General features: G+C 44.6%; 1 protein-coding gene across 4 annotated transcripts in view; it reads right to left on the minus strand.

Annotated features, from left to right (window-relative positions):
• STOX1 (storkhead box 1) overlaps window positions 1-9,551 on the minus strand; it is a 48,284-nt gene extending 38,733 nt beyond the window's left edge. For 2 of the 4 annotated variants that reach the window (XM_057736315.1, XM_057736312.1), the window contains exon 1: window positions 9,137-9,551. In XM_057736315.1, coding sequence (XP_057592298.1) covers window positions 9,137-9,446 — 310 coding nt within the window. In that variant the 5' untranslated portion in view covers window positions 9,447-9,551. Of the gene's footprint in view, window positions 1-8,371; window positions 8,836-9,136 lie in introns of those variants that run through there. The other 2 variants (XM_057736314.1, XM_057736313.1) reach the window with 1 other exon arrangement.
• Window positions 9,552-9,783: the final 232 nt, after the last annotated feature.

Here is a 9,783-nt window from a genome sequence, read left to right on the forward strand (position 1 = left end):
TCTTGGAAGGAAATGGCAATGGATAAGTATCCCACTTTTTTTATAGCTCATCACCTAAAGGCAGGCTCCACTAGGAGCCAGGCCAGGAGGCTGAAACTTTGATAGAAACCCAAGAGTTGGCCTTACTGGCTTAAAGAATCTAAGGCCACTTTGGAGCAGCTACAATAGTAAGAAAGTGATGCTGGAAAGGGCTGAGCCACACAGGTGGAACCCCAAATTCTGCATATAAACGCAGCCTGACTCTGTGGCTGAACTATGAACTATGCATGCAGAGGGCACAAGCAGCCTACTTTAAGAGGTTTTAGCTGCCATTTACTGCAGGGGAAATAGAGTTCAGAACTTTGTGCCCAGCCACATCAATGGCCTGATAAAGAAAAAACCAAACTCCACAGAGGAACATAATAATCCAGAGTCTCTACAACATATCACTCATAATGTCAAAGATACAACCCACAGTACTAGACAACCCAGAAACAGGAAAACGTGACCCATTAAAGCAAAAGCAACCTATGTGACTGACCCTGAGATGACTGAGATGTCAGAATTATAAGGATTTTTAAAGAAGCTGGTATAAGTATGCTGAAAGATTAAAAATAAGAAAAATATGGGGCTTCCTAGGTGGCGCAGTGGTTAAGAATCCACCTGCCAATGCAGAGGACATGGGTTCGACCCCTGCTCCAGGAACATCCCACATGCCACGGAGCAACTAAGCCCGTGTGCAAAAAAAAAAAAAGAAAAAAAAGAAAAGAAAAATAACGAACAAACTGGAAATCTCATCAGAGAAACAAAATATTAAAAAATAATTAAATGATCAAGCAGTACCAGCAGTATTTCGTCTTGTGGAACTGAAAACCACAGCCACAGAAAGACAGAGAAAATGAAAAAGCAGAGGACTTTGTACCAGATGAAGGGACAGGATAAAACCCCAGGAAAACAACTAAATGAAGAGGAGATAGGCACCCTTCCAGAAAAAGAATTCAGAATAATGATGGTGAAGATGATCCAGGACTTTGAAAAAAAGAATGGATGCAAAGATCGAAAAGTTTACCAAAGACCTAGAAGAATTAAAGAGCAAACAAACAGAGATATGCAACACAATAACTGAAATGAAAAATACACTAGGGGCTTCCTAGGTGGTGCAGTGGTTGAGAATCTGCCTGCCAATGCAGGGGACATGGGTTCAATCTCTGCTCCAGGAAGATCCCACATGCCGCGGAGCAACTAAGCCCATGTGCCACAACTACTGAGCCTGCGCTTTAGAGCCCGTGAGCCACAACTATTGAGCCCATGTGCTGCAACTACTGAAGCCCATGCACCTAGAGCCCGTGCTGCACAACAAGAGAAGCCACGGCAATGAGTCCATGCACCACAATGAAAAGTAGCCCCCACTCACCACAACTAAAGAAAGCCCGTGCACAGCAAAAAAAACCCAACACAGCCAAAAAAATTAATAAATAAATAAATTTATAAAAAAAAGAAAAGAAAAATACACTAGAAGGAACCAACAGCAGATTAACTGAGGCAGAAGGGCGAATAAGTGACCTGGAAGACAGAGTGGTGAAAATCACTGATGCGGAAAAGAATAAGGAAAAAAAGAATGAAAAGAACTGAAGACAGCCTAAGAGACCTCTGGGACAATGTTAAACGCACCAACATTTGCATTATAGGGGTCCCAGAAGGAGACGAGAGAGAGAAAGGACCCGAGAAAATACTGGAAGAGATTATAGTTGAAAAATTCCCTAACATGGGAAAGGAAATAGCTACCCAAGTCCAGGAAGCGCAGAGAGTCCCAGGCAGGATAAACCCAAGGAGAAACATGCCAAGACATACAGTAGTCAAATTGACAAAAATTAAAGACAGAGAAAAGTTATTAAAAGCAACAAGGGAAAAACAACAAATAACATACAAGGGAACTCCCATAAGGGTAACAGCTGATTTCTCAGCAGAAACTCTGCAAGCCAGAAGGGAGTGGCATGATATATTTCAAGTGATGGAAGGGAAGAACCTACAGCCAAGAATACTCTACTCAGCAAGGATCTCATTCAGATTTGATGGAGAAACCAAAAGCTTTACAGACAAGCAACAACTAAGAGAATTCAGCACCACCAAACTAACCCTACAACAAATGCTAAAGGAACTTATCTAAGAGGGAAACATAAGAGAAGAAAAAGACCTACAGAAACAAAAACAAAACAATTAAGAAAATGGTAATAGGAACATACATACCGATAATTACCTTGAATGTAAATGGACTAAATGCACCAACCAAAAGACACAGACTGGCTGAATGGATACAAAAACAAGACCCATATATATGCTGTCTGCAAGAGATTCACTTCAGACCTAGGGACACATACAGACTGAAAGTGAGGGGATGGAAAAAGATATTCCATGCAAATGGAAAACAAAAGAAAGCTGGAATAGCAATACTCACATCAGATAAAATAGACTTTAAAATAAAAAATGTTACAAGAGACAAGAAAGGACATTACATAAAGATCAAGGGATCCATCCAAGAAGAGGAGATAACAATTATAAATATATATGCACCCAATATAGGAGCACAATACATAAGGCAAATGCTAACAACTATGAAAGAGGAAGTGCAAGGCAGAAATAGAGACACACAGATGTAGAGAACAAACATATGGACACCATATGGAATGAACTGGGAGACTGGGATACCAAATTGTACACTCTAAATATATGCTGTTTATTGTCTGTTAACTGTATCTCAATAAAAGTTCTTTAAAAAAAAAAAGGGTAAATCTTCATGACCTTTGATTTAGCAATGGATTCTTAGATATGATGATAAAAGCATCAGTAACAACAACAACAAAATATTTAAATGGGACTTCCCTAGTGGCACAGTGGTTAAGAATACGCCTGCCCATGCAGGGGACACGGGTTTGAGCCCTGGTCCAGGAAGATCCCACATGCCACAGAGCTACTAAACCAGTGCACCACAACTACTGAGCCTGAGCTCTAGAGCCCACAAACCACAACTACTCATGCCCTCGTGCCACAACTAATGAAGCCCAAGTGCCTACAGCCCGTGCTCCGCAACAAGAGAAGCCACCACAATAAGAAGCCCGTGCACCACAATGAGGAGTAGCCCCTGCTCTCTACAACTAGAGAAAGCCCAGACACAGCACCGAAGACCCAATGCAGCCAATTAATTAATTTTTTAAAATAACTAAATAGGTTCTACCCAAGAATAAAAATATATGTCCACACACAAACTTGCACAGGAATGTTCATAGCAGCATTATTCATAGTGGCCAAAAAGTGGAACCAACCCAAATAACCATCCACTGATGAATAGATAAGCAAAATGTGTATATCCATACAATGGAATATTATTCAGCCATAAAAATGAAGTACATATGATACAACATGAATGAATCTTGAAAACATTATGCTAAGTGAAACATACCAGACACAAAAGACCACATACTGTGTGATTCCATTTACATGCAATGTCCACAATAGGCAAATTCATAAAGACAGAAGGTGGATTCATGGTTGGCAAGGGCTTGGAGGAGGGGAGAATGGGGAGAAATTGCTACTGGGTACAGTATTTCTTTTGGGGGTAATAAAAATGGTCTGGAATTAGATAACAGGGATGAGTGCACAACATTCTGAATATACTAAAACCCACTGGACTGTATACCTTAAAATGGTTACTTTTATATGTGAATTATATCTCAATTTTTTTTAAGGTAAGGTGAAAAACATTATGGGAAACTGGGTGACAAATATAAAACTCTGTACTATCTTTGCAATTTTCCTGTAAACATAAAATTATTCCAGGGACTTCCCTGGTGGTCCAGTGGTTAAGACTCCAAGCTCCCAATGCAGGGGCACAGGTTCAATCCCTCATCAGGAAACTAAGATTCCCACATGCCTCGTGGCCAAATGAAATAAAATAAAAATAAAATGAAATAAAATAATTCAAAATAAGTTTATTTTAAAGTAATTCTATTTATAATAGCATCCAAAAACATTCTTACGAATATAAACTAACAAAATATATTCAAGACCTGTACACTTAGAAGTACAAACCATTGCCAAGAGAAATTAAGAACACTCACAGTTATACCATGTTCATGAATTGTTAAGATGTCAATTTTTCCCAAAAGAGGGTGACCAATCATCCCAGTCTGCCTGGGCTTAAGGAGGTTCCCAAGATGCAAGAATATCATTTCTAAAACCAGGGCAGTTTGGGGAAAACCAGGATGAATTTCTCATCTAACTTCAAATTGATCTATTGTTTCAACACAATTCCAATTAAAATCCCAGCTGTTTTTTTTTTGTTTTTTTTTTTTTAGAAATTGACAAGCTGATTCCAAAATATATGTGGAAACACAAAGAACCTAAAGTAGCCAAAACAATTTTAAGGAAGAACAAAGTTGGAGGACTCACAATATCTGATTTCAAGTCTTACTATAAAGTACAATAAGTATGGTATTGGGTGAAAGGACTCAAGATGAATGGAAATAGACCCTCACATATATAGTCAACTGATTTTTGACAAAGTTGCAAAGGGAATTCAATAAGAAAACCTAGTCTTTTCAACAAATTGTCATGAACAATTGGACATCCATGTGCCAAAAAAAAAAAAGAAGAACCTCAAACTACGCCTTATACCATTCACGCAAACAACTCGAAATGGATCATACACCTAAATGTAGAACCATAAAACTATAAAACTTCTAGAAGAAAACACAGAAGAAAATCTTTGGGGCATGCCAATTAAAACTACAAGATACCACTATAAACCACCAAAAGAGCCAAAATTAGAAAGACTGACAACATCAAGTATTGGCAAAGATGTGAAGCAACCAAAACATCTCCTTTCACGGGCAGGCGTGTAAAATGGTTCAATCACTTTGGAAAAAGGTGCCATAAAACTAAACATAACCTACTCAACGAGTCAGCAGCTCCTCTCCTAAGTCAGCAGCTCCTCTCCTTTTTTAAGTAAAAGCTTAAAAAAAGTGTATACAAATATTCATAAAATCTTTGTCATGATAGCCATAAACTGGAAACATCCCAGGAGTTCATCTAAGGGTAAATGAATAAACTGTTGTATATTAATAAAATGGAATTCTACTCAGCAATAAAAAGGAACAAATTAGTAATACAACAGAGACTAATCTCAGAAACATTAAGCTGAGTGAAAGAATCCTCACACAAAAGGGTACACAGTATATGATTCTATTTATGTGAAGCTCTTGAACACACAAAATTAATTTACAGTTTAAAAAATCAGAATAGTGGTTACTTCTGAGGGTGGGGGCAGAGCTGAATGGGAAGGGGCAAGAGGGAACTTTCTAAGGTAATGGTAATGTTCTAAACCCTGTTGGAAATTTGGGTTACATTCATGCATATTATTTGAAAAATGCATCAAATGCTACACTTATGACTTGTGCATTTCAGTAAATGTAAATTTCATCTTAAAAATTCCATTATATACTAAACCGAACAGAATGCCCTACTGCCAATTCATGATAGGACTTCAGAAACAAAAAAGAATAGGAATTGAACCCTCTCCTCACCATCTCTACACGCTCCCCCTGGCCATTCCCAATATCAGATAAGGATAAGTCATTTGCCCACTCTTGCACCATCAGGCACCAGGTACCCTTGAGCTGTTCTTCTCCCAAACCCAGAACAGATTCTGAAATTTACACCTAGCATAAATGAGTGATTGGCCTCTACTATTCTTGGGCACTTGTAATTTTTTTCTTTTTCAGAACTGTGTGGCATGTGGGATCTTAGTTCCCTGACAAGGGATCAAACTCCCTGCAGTGAGAGCGCAGAGTCTTAATCACCGGACCACCAGGGAAGTCCCTCAACCATCCCCTCTTGAACAGAATATGAAATAAATAGGCTGATTCTGTTTTCTCCTGGAGCACATGCAACTCTGAAAGAAAGGTACATTAAAACACAGGAAAAAAAACTAGAACAGTACCTAGCATATGAATACACTAATGAAGCAAGTAGTTTGAAAAAGCCACAGGCTTTTTTTTTTTTTGGCCCTGCTATGCGGCTTGCAGGATCTCAGTTCCCCCACCAGGGACTGAACCCAAGCCACGACAGTGAAAGCCCAGAATCCTAACCACTAGACCACCTGGTAACTCCCCAGAAGCATTTTTATTTTTATTTTCATTCAATGAAAAAAGATGAAAGGCCATGCTGGGGGTGAAAGAGTATGGATACCTCAGCTATAAACTTCAGGGAACAAACTGCTCTGGCCAAGCAGCCGTCCCTCCCTTACCCCAGGAGGCCATCGTCAACCTTTCAACTCCCCAGTGGGTGTGGTCCTCGAGTAAGAACTGAGTCACACAAACAAACACAGGTGTCCCCCACCTCTACCACTTTCAGAGGCTCAGCCTGGGAAGCAGAGGACTCCCTCCAGCTTCATTTGTTAAGGTCATTTGCTAATTTAAAAAAAAAAGAGAGAGAAACAGAAAATACCGGAGGACTAGAGATAGGGTTAGGACCTGGTTATCCGACTAAAGATCCTCTGCTCCCTTTTTCGGGAAATGCTGTCAGCCTGGAAACTATTTCTCATCAGAGTAAAACTGAGGTAAAGTGAAGAGGGGAAGAAGAAGCACAAAACAAGGAGAAAACATAAACTCCTGTAGGCCTTAAATTCAGGTCTGTCCCTGGGGCTCAGGTCACTCCTGTCTGCTTGGCCATGGCGCTCCTTCCTCACATCTTATGAGGGCTCCATGAGCCCCAGGTCCAGAGGCCTAGAAGAAGGACCCACGGAGCACAGTGCCTTTATAAAGCTGATGGCTACCTCTCCTCCCCTCCCTGCCTTTTGTCTGAGCTGGTCAGCAACATTCCCTAAGGCTCTTACATAGGAGTATGTGAGCCTTAAAACACAACAACAACAACAAAAATCTATAGCAAAGAGACCAAACTGATCTGTGACCAAATTGATTCTTTGTGTCTCTTTCTAGCATTTTGCTCTTTCCCACGAAGTATCAGTAAGAGTGGAATGAGAACCTGCAGTGGTTCTCAGCTGCTCTTCCTTGCCTTCCTGGAAGCCCATTTTAGCTTCTGGAAGCCAATGATGCCGGATTCGGGCAAGCAAGCAGACTGAAACTTCCAATTTCTTTGGGAAAGTCAGCTCCTCCTGCCTTCGACACCTTCTGGGACTCTTGAGATGGCCCAAGAGCTGCCTTGATACCTCCTCTCCTTTGATCTCACCCAAGGGTCCCCCAGTTAGACTAGTAATTAGCAACTAATTTTCAACAGAAACCCTCCCCATATGCACCCACTGACCGGCATTAAATAAGATCTTCCCCATTTTGCTCCTTAAAATGTCCTAACAGATGGTTTTGTACAAATTACAGCTAAATGTCCAAATTCTTATCAGGACTCTGTGAAAAATCTCAAAATCATTCCTGCCAAGAGCTCTACATCAGGGGAGACGACCCAGCATAAAGACCACTGTATTGCACACTCCACAGAACACAGTGTCCGTCACATCCTGAATTGTGCAATGAGGCAGCACTACCTAGTGGGTGGAGAATCAGAGTATCTGGTGACACATTCACTTTGTCCACTGCATCTTTCATATGCCGGCAAACAGGGCCAATCCAGGAACCAGCATTCACCACTGCTGGCTGGACCCCACATAGCAGCATCACGGCTGCCTCTGGCTTGGCACAAGCCCTCTCTATTTCACCCTCTGGTCCAGACTCCAGCTCCATCCACTTCCTCTCTGCAATGTACTCTATGCTCACCCTTTGAAAGGGGATGGGGGAACCAGAGGATGCAACCACTAATTCAAACCAGAAAAACCCGAGGACACAGAACTGAGAAGAGTTTCATCCAGTCTGTCTGAAAGACTCCTTCCCCTTCAAGAATTTTGGCTTAGCTATTTGGCTCACTGCTGTTAAAGCCAGAAACCTATTTTCTTCACTCACTCCTGCGAATAAAGATGAAATGTGTGTATGTGGCTTTCCAAATTAGCTCTTTTTCATTCTTAAGGGAAGAAAAGTGGGGGTGGAAGGTAGTATCACACAGAATTGAATGCATGGAGGTGAGAAGCCAAGGTTTAACCTCACTGGCCTGGGATGTGGAGACGTCATCTCTGACTAGATGATACACAAACATCGAGTGCCTCACGCTGCCCTTCTGCCTTACACCTGAGGACGAAAACAAATGTTTTTCATCTGCTGCTCCTTCTCCTCCTAGGATGATTTATGGACTGAGACAGAGAGGGGTTCTTTGGTAGGAGTCAAAATTTAGGGCTGGAACAACTGGTGACTTGTCAACAGCACACCATCAAGCGGTCCTCACAATCCCACTAAATGCAGAGAAAACCAGGCTGTTACAAGAGGCTGACACCCACCTGAGTTTAGTGGGTAACAGAGACGACTCAGTGGTGCAGTGGTTTAAGTTCTGAAATGAGAAACTACTGTATACAAGCAAAAAGCCGCTGTCCGTCTCCTAACAAACCAGCTCTCTGAAAAGACTGGAAAAGAGGAATGCTCTCTATTTAAGTAATGGGATGGGATGTGTCCACAGCGCCGTTTGTCATTTCTTTTTCCTTACTAGTTAACAACCCCAAACTTTCCTCTAGGCCCTGATCGAAGACCACCACACCACCCAGTACAGCAAGGCATGAAAACCACAGCCTGTAGTCTGCTCCAAGTCTGTAATTTAAAACAAACAAACAAAACAGCAGCCAGTTCACAATCGGTAGATTCTGGCCAGACCGTGGTATACCCTTCCTAAGCCCCACCATGGAGCCAAGACAGAGGCCCCTGTCTCCTGACTGCAACGCCGGCTCCCCGGGCCCAAAACCTCTCTCCCTAGAGCATCACTTTTCCAAGTAGAAAGTTCCTTCGACCAGGAACCTGTGCGCTCCACTGGAGCTGACCCAGGGCAGCGCCCAGGCATATCTTAAGATGCCGAAGCTTCTGTGTCCCAGCAAGAGGGAATGTCTTAGGAGGACAGCCCTTCCCCAGCTACTCAGTCTGTCCTCCCACCGCCTCAGCCGCCACCGCCACCTCCTCTTCCCTCCGAGTTGAGCCTCGGGCGCACGCGCCCCTGTGGCCAGGGCTCGGTCCCGCAGCTCGCGCTGGGTGCCCGCCCCACTGGGCCCCGCACTCACCCACCGCCCGGATGCGGAAGCCGCGCGGCGGGCGCAGCGCCCGGCGGCACCAGGCGTCGCGCAGCACCTGCAGGCTGGCGGGCGGCGCGTGCACCAGCAACACCCCGCGCCGCAGCCAGCCCTGGAAGGCCAGCCGCGAGGCGGCGCGCGCTAGCCGCGAGTCCCAGAAGCAGCGCGCGTTGGCGCGGCGGAAGGCGCGGAACACAGCGCGCCCGCCCGGCTCCTCCGCGCCCACCGCCGCCTCCTGTGCCTCCAGCCTGCAGAGCACGAGCGCCAAGGAGCCCGGCGCCAGCTGCACGGGCCGAGCCATGCTGCGTCGGCGGCTGGGGCCCGCAGCCTAGCGCATCGCCGGGCTCGGCAGCGCCGCGGCACGGGCGGCCGTGGCCGGCGGGAGGGATCAGCTTACTGCGCGCCGCGCCCGCCGCCCGGGGAACTGGGCTCCAGGGGGCGGGGTCGGTGTGCGCGGCCGGCCGGAGGCGGGGCGGGACTCGCGGCCTGGGACGGCCGCGGCTCTCCCCCGGCGGGCGCCAGGTAGGCGTTTCCAAGTGAGGAGTTCCCAGGCCCTTCTCCACATCCCAGCCAGTTCTCTGCCCGCGCAGTCCCCCGACTCCCGCCCGGGGCGACTCCCTTCACGTCCCAGCTCCCCG

The sequence above is a fragment of the Hippopotamus amphibius genome, chromosome 5 (assembly GCF_030028045.1).
Source record: "Hippopotamus amphibius kiboko isolate mHipAmp2 chromosome 5, mHipAmp2.hap2, whole genome shotgun sequence".
In the NCBI taxonomy this organism is placed as follows: Eukaryota; Metazoa; Chordata; class Mammalia; order Artiodactyla; family Hippopotamidae; genus Hippopotamus; species Hippopotamus amphibius.